Consider the following 13,763-nt stretch of genomic DNA (forward strand, 5'->3'; position numbering starts at 1 on the left):
GGCTGTAACCGACCATTCATAGGTTCGAACGTCCGTTCGTTACATTGGCAATTGAAGTTCTAAATTAATGGGTTCAGGTTTTTTTATTATTATTTTTTTTTTACACAAAAAAAAAAAAATCAGAATGTGAAAGGCCTATTCAGATTAGGGAAAAATAAAAGCTGTGTCAATTATGTGACCAGCACATCGCATTCCACGGTGGCACAACTAATCTGAGTGCTCATTTAACAATTGTAAATATGAACGCTAATTAGAATTAAGTATCGCCGGCCGGGTGCAGGCTGCGCACATATTAACTCATTTAGTGCTCCTGAAATTAACGGATTATAAAGTCCACGATGCCACCTTCAGGCTGCATTCACTCCCGTTATCTTATTTTGAAGGCCAGAAGTCCACAGCGTAAACACTTCCGGTCTGACGTCATCGCGTCCTGCGCCGGAACCGATCGTTGTTTACGTGGTGTCATGGCGGATCGGCTCGGAGCTTTTCTCCATGTGCTTTATAAGCGAGCATCTGCCTCCATCTTCGCTTCTAAAGTGTAGTTTTGAGATAATGGACATTAAAGATGAGATCCCCCGTCCACCTCAATGTTATGGGATGACTATTTTGTGCTCGTGGAGCCGTGATGATGAGAAATAAGCGACGGATTTCGGCTACGACCCCATATTTTGAGGATGTGTTTTATAGAATAAAATGTCGTCCTATATTCGGGCCAATACGGTATATGATTAAGAGCTGGAGATGATGATATGACATTTGTACAGCAGGGGGAAATTACACTGTCTGGGTCGAGATTGCATGGTACATTAGAGAGGAGAGGAGAGGAGAGGAGAGGAGAGGAGAGGAGAGTCATTTGACAGCAGGTGGAAATTACACTGTCTGGACCCAAGACTATGGCACATTAAGCCGCTTTTTCACTGCAGCTTTAGCACCACACTACACCACACCACGCCACGCCACACCACACCACACCACACCACACCACATACAAATATCTACATTTTCCATTACACAAAAGTACTCCTATCGGTAAGAAACAAATGTAACTTTTCAACTGTGATTATAATACAATATAAATTTGTATTACAACTATCCTAAATTATAATACACTATAATGGATTATAACTGTGATTATAATACACTATAAAGTATTAATGTATTACAATGATAACTATAATACACTATAATAGATTATAATAGTGGTTATAACACAATATAATCTATCATGTATTACTATATCCTGAAAGCCAATACGAACGCTTGTTCTTTTACCTTGTTTGAGCACTGTAAGCTGATGAGGGGTCGCGCGGGTGTGTACAGTTTAAAAAAACATCTCCCGTAACGCTGCTCTCAAATCGCCACCACACGTAAACATCAATGGATGTCCAATTCACTTCCTGGCTGTTCTCTGTGGACCTGATCTAGATTATGCATTTCTACGCTCTGAACGACGGAAAGAGGGGAGGCCCATTTCACATTCATTCCTTGCATAAGGCTTCCCCCTGCCGTCAGTTTGGCTACAGTACATATTATGGCTGGGACTTTAACTGATTAATTGCGATGAATTAATTACAGAAAATTAACACAATAAAAAAAAATAATGCATTTTAATCGCACTTAGTTTTTGCACCACAGAACCTTCAGTTTTGGGCATACAGATCATATCGATGCACCAACCAAGAAGAGACAACAAACGCAAAGGGAGAAGTAGCCGATCAGAGCGCTTTGCTTGGCCCAGTGGATGCGAAATTTAGATTTAAAAAAACTCACTCGTTGATTCACTCATACAACAAATATATTTTACTTGAAAAAAAAATTGCTTCTCAGGTCATATATCGATGTGCGATTAAAATGTGATTAATTGCGATTAATTAATCACAGAGCCTGTAATTAATTAGATAAAAAAATGTAATCGCATCCCAGCCCTAGTACATATATGTGTCCAATGAAAACGATTATGTTTGGAAATAATCCTTAGATAATTTCCTATAACATCGCAAAGGCAAGCTACTTTTTGATGGCACCAGCACAAATAAATAAATAATAAATATGGCAGTAGAACTGTTAAAGGGGCACTCCACCACTTTTCAACCTATGTTCATATAATTGGTCCTCACTCAAAAATAGCTTTTTTTTTTTTTTTCTCAGAGGAGGGCTGTGGGCAGGTCAGAAATCCATCGTCTTGTGACATCATCGATTGCCAATCCAGCTTATAGAAACTGCAGACTTTCTATTCCTGAAAAGTTGCAATTTTAAAGTGGAAGCCATTGTTCTCGCGATAATACAAATCTAAATATTTTTTTCAAAAAGATTGATTACATTTTTTTTTTGGGAAAATGATGATGTCACAAGACGATGGATTCTGAACTTCCCACAGCTCTAATAGGAGACTTGGACTGATTAGAAAAAAATTGTGATATTTTATCATGAACATTAGTGAGGACCTATTATATGAAGACAGGTTGAAAAGTGGTGAACTACTCCTTTAAGGATCCTAACAGAGGGAGACGGGTGTTAAAAGGTAGCACAGTGCTACACACTTCCAGTTTCTCCTGTGTGGAAACTCAACCTTCTCACAGAGCATCATTTCAAACAGCCGGCTGACTCGTGTAGCAAAAAGTCAGCCTTGGGATTTGCACCGCCGCTGCTCCTTCCAAATCAAAAGGTTTTGACATCTTACAGCTTCGAAAACAAGCCGCAACAGAGATCCTATATACCTACCCAAACACAGTCTTTTAAAGAAAGTACAATAATATTGTAGATACGCTGACGTTTGAGCAACTCTACGCCAAACAATTCCATGCAATGTATCACTAGAAGTTGGACTGACAGAAAGCGCTCATAACCTTCCTGCCTTTACCCCAGCGGTTCTCAACATTTTTCAGCCCATGACCCCCTAAAAATAATCATATTTGAACTAAGGACCCCCTGAGGAAAATAGCAGATCTACAAGCTCATGGTTTGAAATATTCAAATACTTGCACAAATCTTCACGATTTTTCAATAGCAGATCTACAAGCTTGCGGCGCGCTGTGAGCTTGTATGTCTGCTATTTTTCAATAGTACAACATAATGCATAATAATGTGTTCCCAGTCTATATGGGTTAAACCCCCTCCCCCATATGAAGAACATTCATGGGGGGCCCCGCAGTACCCAGGGCCCAGGATTTGGAGTGACATCCCTGAGTGACTTATATCCCTTATTCATGAGTTCTGCTCTCTCTTCAGACTGAAGACATCATCAGGAGCAGAAAGTCTTTGATATGAAGATCACACAAACAACCCACCAAAAGTTGGTTGATTGGGAAAAAAATAAACTAAACCAAAAACAAGCCGTGACTTTTCTGTGACTTCTTTGAATTGAAAAAAGGAAAACCCTTTGTTCTTTTTTGTCTTTAATAAAACGTTGAGTCGACAAATGGACCAGAGTGGATGTGAAGAGAAATTACTAGAGATGTTACCGATCAATCGGCAATGGATCGGATCGGGCAGATCAAAGCGTGATCGGCGATAATCGGTGGTTTAGATCAAAAGGTAAATTCACCGATCCGATCCGATCGGTGCATCCGATCAACCAGCCGTTCAGTATGCCCACTTGAGGCCATTTTGGGGTATTGATTGAATAATTAATTACTGCTATGATAATAAATACATAGTAATGCTGGTAAATAACTATAAGGCAAATATATAAATGAATTCATGAGTGAATTAATTAATTAAAGTTAAAACATTAACATTTAGAAAATATAAATAATATATAAATAATAACTTGATCGGATCGGTGATTGATCGGTATCGGGTGATCAAACTTTTGTGATCGGTGCTCGGTGATCGGTTCCAAAAAACCTGATCGGACCATCCCTAGAAATTACTCAAGACTTTGAACTAGTCTTTGAGTTGCGTGTAGATTTTCAGTATTAAAACTACAATCCGGGACACTATGATTAAAACTAGGGATGTGGTATCGGTACTCGCATTATCAGTACTCGCCCCGATACCAGCCTATTTTGCTGTACTCGTACTTGTCCGATATTGCTCACAGCAGCGCCAGATAACATTTTGTTTCATAAATATGTTGGTAACATCGGTGTATGAATGTATGTGTGAATGGGTGAATGTAATGCACAATCTCTGTAAAGCACCTTGGATAAAGGCACTATATAAATGCACCATTTACCATTTACATTGCCGTTACCACTACACTGACACTACACTGACAAACCTAGGGCCACTACTTTGGAAACCAATCCTTTGTCATCGGTTCTGTTCTATTTGTATTTTTAATCTCTTAATTGTTTCCAACCAGTTTTAGCACTGAGGGTGGTTTGATTCTAAGCAATTAGAGACTTGATTCTAAGCATTTCAGTCAATAAAAATGAATGTTTTGTGTTGTGTTACAAGCTCTCAGAGTTACAGACCCATTTGAAACCCCCTCAAGGACCACTTTGAGACCCACTGGTGTAGCAGAGTGTTTCCAGTGAGCCAACATGCACAATATCAGCACCCTGACTCTGTTTGACCAGAATGGAACAGAGCCTTCATTAGTATAATTCCGATTCCGGATAAGCGGTTGAAGATGGATGGATGGATGGACGGACAAAGAAAAAGATGGTGCCACTGTACCTAATTTCCGGTGGCGCTACCTAATGAAAAGGAAGGTGGCACCAGTGCTACCTGTGAAAAGGTTAGTCTGGAGCCCTGGGTTTGGTACCTTTGTCGCTGAAGTCGTCCACCAGGATGAGCTCGTGGATGAGGTGCGGGGGGGAGCGGTTCAGCACGCTGTGCACCGTCCTCAGCAGAGACGACCAGCCCTCGTTGTGGAAGGGGATGATGACGCTGCTGTTGGGGAGTCGCTCCGAGTACAGCTTCTGCTTGCAGCTGGAAACACAATGCAAACAGTGCTGTTAGGCTGACCTCCATTAGTCGACTAATCCATCGAAATGGGTCTTCGTCGACTGACAATCTCTCAGTCGAATAATATATTTTCTTTCTTTTTTTGCATGATTCAACTGAAAGATTGGTCTATAGAATAAAAGTAGAAGAAGCGCTGCGTGGGTCCGTGAATAGGCTAGTACAAAAGGCTGAAAACAGGTGCTCTTTGGAGAGGGTAAATATATTTAGGCAAAAAAGATTCTAGTTCCATTCCATTGTAACAAAAAACAGTGCTGAGTCTAAGACACAGAAAACTGAATTACAAACGGAGATTCAGGAAGTGAAAGAACTCCTTGTTGCCCGTGTCATAGACACAGAGCGGAAGGAATCACTGGATAAACAACTACAGGAAGATATGGACAAGTTCTCTACGGCATTGCGAGATGTGAAACTGGACAAATTCAGACGGGATCAAAACGATTACAGGAAAGGAAATGTGTACTCTTGGAAACAAAACACTTTTGGCGGACGTGGCAACAGACCGAAACATGCACGCTCAGTGTCCTTTACTCTTCCAAGCAGCGATGAGGAAGATAATATGCTGAGTGACTCCGCTACTAGCACCTCTGATTTTTTAGACAAGCGAACCACGCCTCGCAGAGGAAGAGGAAGACGAGGAGGGGGAGGAGGAAGCGGCCGCTTTCCCACACACCGTTCGGACAACCGCTACCAGCTACGCAGCACGGGACCGACACCGACAACATAAACCAGACGGTGATTAATATATCAGGTACCCCTCTCCCTAACGCTTGCATGTCTGTGCTTTCAAAAGGACTTTCCTTTGCTCCTACATACACTACCAACGAATTCAAAACTAAAGTTGACCTGTATAAGTTTTATAGGAACCTGCACCTAAAAGCATGGTATAGCCACGACCCTCACAACACAGTGTCTAGAACGACACCTGACACAGAACAGACAATTGCTCACACTCCTTTCAAACCTAAATCAAAGTTCTTTCCACACAGCAATAATGCTTGTCTAAACACATTTACAAAGAAAGTAACGTATGATGTGGAAAAACTATTTCAGGATGGAAACAGACGGTCACGGAAATACAACCTTACAATGGAGGAGAATCAGGCTATCGTGGAACTGCAAAACAATAACGACGTGGTGGTGAAGATGGCAGACAAGGGAGGTGCCACAGTGATCTGGGGTAAGCAACAATATTGCCAAGAAGCTTTACGCCAACTAAGTAACCCTATATATTATAGTCCTGTGATGAGAAATCCATTGGAAAACATGCACTCTGAGCTGAAACAACTTCTCGATACAGCTAAAGATGACAAATGGATCACTGACAAGGAGTATGACTTTTTGCTACCCAAAAGCCCTAGATTGGCATCTTTTTATATGTTACCAAAAATCCATAAGGATTTGAATAATCCACCCGGCAGACCCATTATTAGTGGCAATGAAACCCTATCTGAACCAGCGTCGAAATTCATTGACTATTTTATTAAACCTTTTGTCACCAACTTACCTGCCTTCCTACAAGACACGACCAGTGTCCTAAAAAAATTGGATGAGCTACAAAACATTGGCAATGCCCTTCTAGTCACAATGGACGTGGAAGCTCTTTACACAAATATTGATCACTGTGAAGGCTTACAAGCATTAAGACACTATCTCCAACAACGCCCTGAGGACAGTATGCCCCCTAGTGACTTCATTGTGTCATTAGCAGAATGGACTTTGAAAAATAATGTATTTTTATTTCAGGATCAGTTCTACAGACAGGAGAAGGGAACGGCTATGGGTGCAGCCTATGCCCCTAGCTATGCAGGACTCTTCTTGGGCCTATGGGAGCAACAATTTATCTACAGTCAGACCAACCCTTTCTTGGACAAGATCAAATGGTACGGCAGATATATTGATGATTTATTTTTTATTTTCAATGGATCAGAACAGGATTTGCTGGATTTCCACAGATATATAAATCTGACCAACGAGAACCTTAAACTCACTTTGGAGTACAGCAAATCAGAAATACATTTCTTAGACTTGAAGATCACAAAGGATGACAATGGAGATATACATACCTCTATCTTCAGGAAAAGTAGTGATCGAAATACTATCTTAAGAGCAGACAGCTTTCACCCTTCTAGTTTGATCTCAAATATTCCTTTCGGACAGTTTCAGAGACTACGTCGAATATGTGACTCTGAAGATGACTTTGACCAACAAGCCATCAACATGCACCAGAGATTCACGCAGAGGGGATACAAGACGGACACACTGAACCAAGCTTACACCAAAGCCAAATCCCTGGACAGAAGAGGTTTGTTCCAAAAAAGCTCCCGCCCTTCAAAATGTGGACAGATCTACTTCACTACTCAATATAGTACCCATGCCCATGATATTAAACACATTATCAAAAAGAACTGGAGTATCCTAAAAAGTGATCCTGATCTAAGACCCTTGTTTCCTGATTCCCCATCTTTCTCTTTCAGACGTGCCCCCACCCTCAAGGACAAACTCGTTCGTAGTTACCTACCAGCCCCCCCCAAGGAGACTTGGCTCACACCACCCCCAGTGGGAAACTTCAGATGTGGAAATTGCAACCATTGCTCGAACATGACTAAATCCAACAGCTTTGTTGACGTGTTCAGTAACAAAACCTATGAGGTTAGAAGTTTCGCAAACTGTAACTCTACCTACGTAGTGTATAGACTACAATGTGAATGTGGTTGCTTTTACATCGGACGCACTAAGCGCAGACTCAAAGATAGATTTGCAGAGCATAAATATGCTATACGGACTGGAAATCCCAACTACCCCATGGCAGAACACTACAAATCAGCTGGACACACTAACCTTAATAATTTAAAAGTAATGGTGATTGAAGTTATTCCCAAGTCCATTAGAGGAGGTGATAGACTAAAACAGCTTCTCCAAAGAGAAACATTTTGGATAATCACATTGAAAGCTACAACTCACCCTGGTCTCAATGATGAGATTGACTTCTCTCCTTTTCTCTGACAGATTTACCTTGCCTTTATACTGCAGGCTTATAATTGTAATTGTGTACATATACAGATTACTATTATCACATGCTGTGATTCCTAGTTTTTATATTTTGTATTTTTCTGGTACTTTTTCATGTGGTTTTTATCTTTTCTTTTCTTTTTTCTATTTTGTTTCTAATGTATTTTAAACACTGCGCAGTGGGTGGGCCATTTTGTATGCATTATTGTTTATTCTAACTTATCAAGTGGTGATGTCTTGTTGATTGATTATGGGCGCTATATAATGACGTCTGTCTCTGTCATTGCTAGCGGACCCTGATGAAGGCCAAACGAGGCCGAAACGCGTTGGTCTTCTTTTAATGCTGCCATGAGCTAAATAAAATTTGTTTTTCTACCTTGAACTGAACGGAGCTGCCTTGGATTCTTCTTAGTTCCCCACTTTATCAGTGCACTGTTTTTTGTTACAATGGAATGGAACTAGAATCTTTTTTGCCGAAAGATTGGTCTAATTTGTTTGGGAAAAATAGGAAAAAAATAGGATATAGCCTATATGACGATTTATATCACCTATTAATCTAATACACACTTTTCATGTAAAGGTGTGTTGGCTGCCTAAACTATGATATGGCATCATTCAGAACTTAAACTTAATCTCAGTGAAACTATGCCTAAACCTAACCTTATTCTTAAACTTCACCTCAGTGAAACTATGCCTAAACCTAACCATATTGTATGATGTTATGGGCCCTGGTTCAGACAACACGTATAGGTACTGTCCTTGACAGAAGACAGATAAGTCCCAATGATCTCCGCTGTCCTCGCCACTCTCTGACGACATCTGCAGCAGAGAGATGTGCCGTTATTTTTTAACCCCTCGTTGTTTTGGGCATGTCGTTATAGGAGAACAACTTTCCGCCAAACGTTTTCAAAAGAACGGGTTCGGATTGACTTGGTACTTTTTTGGACACAACAGCAGTTAACACTTATGTTGCAATGATTTTTTCCGGCCAATGTCCCGCGTTGCCATGGTTACCATAGACTTCCATGTAATTGTGCAAGTGTGTAAAAAGTGCACGCCCATGCCTAGATGATGCACCACGTGTGTAGATGCTGTTCACAGCTTTCAAACAAAAAAATCCGCTTGGAAATCCGTTCAGGCATTCATGATTTATGGGCCATTATGTTTTCTTCAGATGTAAACAAACATGGCTGCCATGTTTGAAAGAATGGGTTGGTATGGGGGTTAAACATGCAATTTCGCGATCGCGATCATGCCTAATACATTTCTGGAGGTCCAAAAAAACTTTTTGAAAAAAAAGAATTTTGATTTTTTTTTTTTTTTTTTTTTCAAAAACGGCCCAAACTCGGGAAACTCGGGGTTGGCACAGCACTAGTACCAATACAAACTCGGGAAACTCGGGGTTGGCACCATATGTGTTAACTGGTGCTCTAGGAACTCTCTCCGAATTGGCTTCAGACGCCAGAGATGTTCCGTCGTTCAGGCTTCTGTATCGAACGCAACAAAACCCACAAACAAAGCGTGCTGCTGTCAGACTGTGGGCAGCATGGTCGATACGTTGTGTAGACTTGCGGTGGAACTGGGATGGGCAGCGGATTGATTCAAATCGGCTTTGTCACTTAATCCATTTATGCCTAGAATTATTTAATGCTTTACCCATTGAGAAATAGCAGATATACAAGCTCACAAGCTTGTAGATTCTGCTATTTTTGAAAAGAAAGATGAAGATTTGTGCAAATCTTTGAATATATACTTTTTAAAGTGAATAATTGTCACTCAAATATTTGCTTCTGGGGGGTCCTACTCTCACCTATGGTCATGAAGTGTGGGTCATGACCGAAAGTATAAGGTCGCGGGTGCAAGCGGCCGAAATGGGTTTCCTCAGACGGGTGGCTGGTATCTCCCTTAGAGATAGGGTGAGAAGTTCAGTCACCCGAGAGAGACTTGGAGTAGAACCGCTGCTCCTACACTTGGAAAGGAGTCAGCTTAGGTGGTTCGGGCATCTAGTACGGATGCCCCCCGAGCGCCTTCCTAGGAAGGTCCTCGATGCACGTCCCACTGGGAGGAGACCCCGTGGCAGACCAAAGACCAGATGGAAGGATTATATCTCCAAACTGGCTTGGGAACGCCTCGGTATACTCCCAGAGGGAGTGGAGGAAGTTGCTCGGGATAAGGAAATCTGGAGGTCTCAGTTGGAACTGTTACCCCCGCGACCCGATTCCGGATAAGCGGTTGAAGATGGATCAGATGGATGGATGGGTCCCTGGAACTAAATATTTTGAGACGGGGGTCGGCGGCCAAATACATATAATTCTAGGGGTCCTTGACATGAAAGCGTTTGAGAACCACTGACATAGAACCATGTGTTAAAAAAAATATATATATATATATATATATATTTAGAAGACACATTATGATGCAAAATGCATTGATGCTTTGAAGCATAATGAAAAACTAAAATACCTAAAATAAATATGATATAATATGATGCATATGATGCTTTGTAGCATGCTGAACTACTAAAATATCTAAAAACACAGATTGAACACAAAACAATAACTCAGGATTGTGTTGATCTTGTTCCAAACAACAATACAATAAGATCTGGTTGTCCCAGAGGTGAAGTGGGCCTTTAAGTGAAAAGGACCTTTTTTTGCCAGATTGCTGACATAGAAACATAGGTCAAAATCGGGTAAAAATTTGAATGTTCGCAGATCTACAAGCTCGCAGTGCGGCACTTGGTGCCGCGCTATGAGCTTGTAGATCTGCTATTTTTCAATAGTTAAAGCAAAACATAATGATACACAATATAGTGTATCCGTTCTGAATGTCTTAATCAACAGAGGTGAATGCTACAGCGGCTCCTGTAGAGGCCGAGGCGGAGTCTGTTTGAAAGCCAGTCAAGATGTCCAGCATCTTTAATTAAACTAATTTCCATCTGTCACGGTCAGAGGCGTCACAAGGGGGGGGGGGGGGGGGGGACTAACCTGGAGGGGCCTTAATTATTTTATAGCTACTGTATTTAGCTATTGAAAAATAGCAGATATACAAGCTCACAGCGTAAGCTTGTAGATCTGCTATTTTTGAAAGGTCGTGAAAATATGTGCAAATCTTTGAATATGTATTTTGTAAATGTATGTAAATGTTGCTTCCGGGGGGGTCCCTGGAACTAAATATTTTGAGATGGGGGTCCGTGGCCAAATGCACATAAAAAACCTTAGAAGGATTTGAAATATTCAAAGATTTGCAGATCTACAAGCTCGCAGCGCTGCACTCGGTGCCGCGCTGTGAGCTTGTATATCTGCTATTTTTCAATAGTATAAAGCACAGGCCATGCAGGGCCCCACCACAGTGAATCCTTGTACCCATGAGGGCCCAGCATTTGGTGCTACACCCCTGCATGGTCCACGGTCCACAGTACAATGCAGAATGTGGTGCTACACCCCTGCATGGTCCACGGTCCACAGTACAATGCAGAATGTGGTGCTACACCCCTGCATGGTCCACGGTCCACAGTACAATGCAGAATGTGGTGCTACGCCCCTGCATGGTCCACGGTCCACAGTACAATGCAGAATGTGGTGCTACACCCCTGCATGGTCCACGGTCCACAGTACAATGCAGAATGTGGTGCTACACCCCTGCATGGTCCACGGTCCACAGTACAATGCAGAATGTGGTGCTACACCCCTGCATGGTCCACGGTCCACAGTACAATGCAGAATGTGGTGCTACACCCCTGCATGGTCCACGGTCCACAGTACAATGCAGAATGTGGTGCTACACCCCTGCATGGCCCACGGTCCACAGTACAATGCAGAATGTGGTGCTACACCCCTGCATGGTCCACGGTCCACAGTACAATGCAGAATGTGGTGCTACACCCCTGCATGGTCCACGGTCCACAGTACAATGCAGAATGTGGTGCTACACCCCTGCATGGCCCACGGTCCACAGTACAATGCAGAATGTGGTGCTACACCCCTGCATGGTCCACGGTCCACAGTACAATGCAGAATGTGGTGCTACACCCCTGCATGGTCCACGGTCCACAGTACAATGCAGAATGTGGTGCTACACCCCTGCATGGTCCACGGTCCACAGTACAATGCAGAATGTGGTGCTACACCCCTGCATGGTCCACGGTCCACAGTACAATGCAGAATGTGGTGCTACACCCCTGCATGGTCCACGGTCCACAGTACAATGCAGAATGTGGTGCTACACCCCTGCATGGTCCACGGTCCACAGTACAATGCAGAATGTGGTGCTACACCCCTGCATGGTCCACGGTCCACAGTACAATGCAGAATGTGGTGCTACACCCCTGCATGGTCCACGGTCCACAGTACAATGCAGAATGTGGTGCTACACCCCTGCATGGTCCACGGTCCACAGTACAATGCAGAATGTGGTGCTACACCCCTGCATGGTCCACGGTCCACAGTACAATGCAGAATGTGGTGCTACACCCCTGCATGGTCCACGGTCCACAGTACAATGCAGAATGTGGTGCTACACCCCTGCATGGTCCACGGTCCACAGTACAATGCAGAATGTGGTGCTACACCCCTGCATGGTCCACGGTCCACAGTACAATGCAGAATGTGGTGCTACACCCCTGCATGGTCCACGGTCCACAGTACAATGCAGAATGTGGTGCTACACCCCTGCATGGTCCACGGTCCACAGTACAATGCAGAATGTGGTGCTACACCCCTGCATGGTCCACGGTCCACAGTACAATGCAGAATGTGGTGCTACACCCCTGCATGGTCCACAGTCCACAGTACAATGCAGAATGTGGTGCTACACCCCTGCATGGTCCACGGTCCACAGTACAATGCAGAATGTGGTGCTACACCCCTGCATGGTCCACGGTCCACAGTACAATGCAGAATGTGGTGCTACACCCCTGCATGGTCCACGGTCCACAGTACAATGCAGAATGTGGTGCTACACCCCTGCATGGTCCACGGTCCACAGTACAATGCAGAATGTGGTGCTACACCCCTGCATGGTCCACAGTCCACAGTACAATGCAGAATGTGGTGCTACACCCCTGCATGGTCCACGGTCCACAGTACAATGCAGCATTTGGTGCTACACCCCTGCATGGTCCACGGTCCACAGTACAATGCAGCTGTCGATATGGTGGATGGCAGTTTGCTCTGTTAGTTAGTAAAGAGATGTCTCTGCCACTGCAGGCATCAACCTGTCAGCTTCTTAATCCTCACTGCCAGCGACAAACAACAAGCCCTGCCGCTGCACTTTATTTATTTTTATTTATTTATTTATACGAGCGGTGGATCGCTTTAACCCATTCAGAACGGGTACACATTTTATTGTTTAAAATATTGTGTATCATTATTTTATGCTTTAACTATTGTAAAATAGCAGATATACAAGCTCACAGCGTGGCACTGCGAGCTTGTAGATCTGCTATTTTTTTTAAATCTTGAAAATTTGAATTTTGACCCGATTCTATAAGTGTCTTTTTGAATCCTTCTAAGTTTTTTTTTTAAAAACTATGTTTCTATGTCAGCAATCTGGCCAGCCATCGTCAAAGAAAAGGTCCTTTTCACTTAACTGGAGCTCAGTTAGTCTGTTCTCGAGAGACTACTACGTCAGTGGTTCTCAAACCTTTTCATGTGAAGGACCCCCAAAATGATATGTATTTGGCCACAGACCCCCATCTCGAAATATTTAGTTACAGGGACCCCCCAGAAGCAAAATTTGAGTTACAAACGTTCGCTTTGATAATACATCTATTCAAAGATTTGCACGACTTTTTCAAAAATAGCAGATCTACAAGCTCGCAGCGCGGCACTCGGTGCCGC

General features: G+C 42.9%; 1 protein-coding gene across 1 annotated transcript in view; it reads right to left on the reverse strand.

Moving 5' to 3' along the window:
- The window catches only part of galnt10 (UDP-N-acetyl-alpha-D-galactosamine:polypeptide N-acetylgalactosaminyltransferase 10 (GalNAc-T10)), a gene marked incomplete at both ends in the record, with an annotated part of 178,679 nt that overhangs the window by 102,118 nt on the left and 62,798 nt on the right, over positions 1–13,763 (reverse strand). Inside the window, one exon of the mRNA XM_080749558.1 lies at positions 4,712–4,878. Coding sequence (XP_080605684.1) covers positions 4,712–4,878 — 167 coding nt within the window. The remainder of the gene's footprint in view (positions 1–4,711; positions 4,879–13,763) is intronic.

This window comes from Nannobrachium achirus, assembly GCF_963921795.1.
Source record: "Nannobrachium achirus genome assembly, chromosome: 19".
NCBI lineage: Eukaryota > Metazoa > Chordata > Actinopteri > Myctophiformes > Myctophidae > Nannobrachium > Nannobrachium achirus.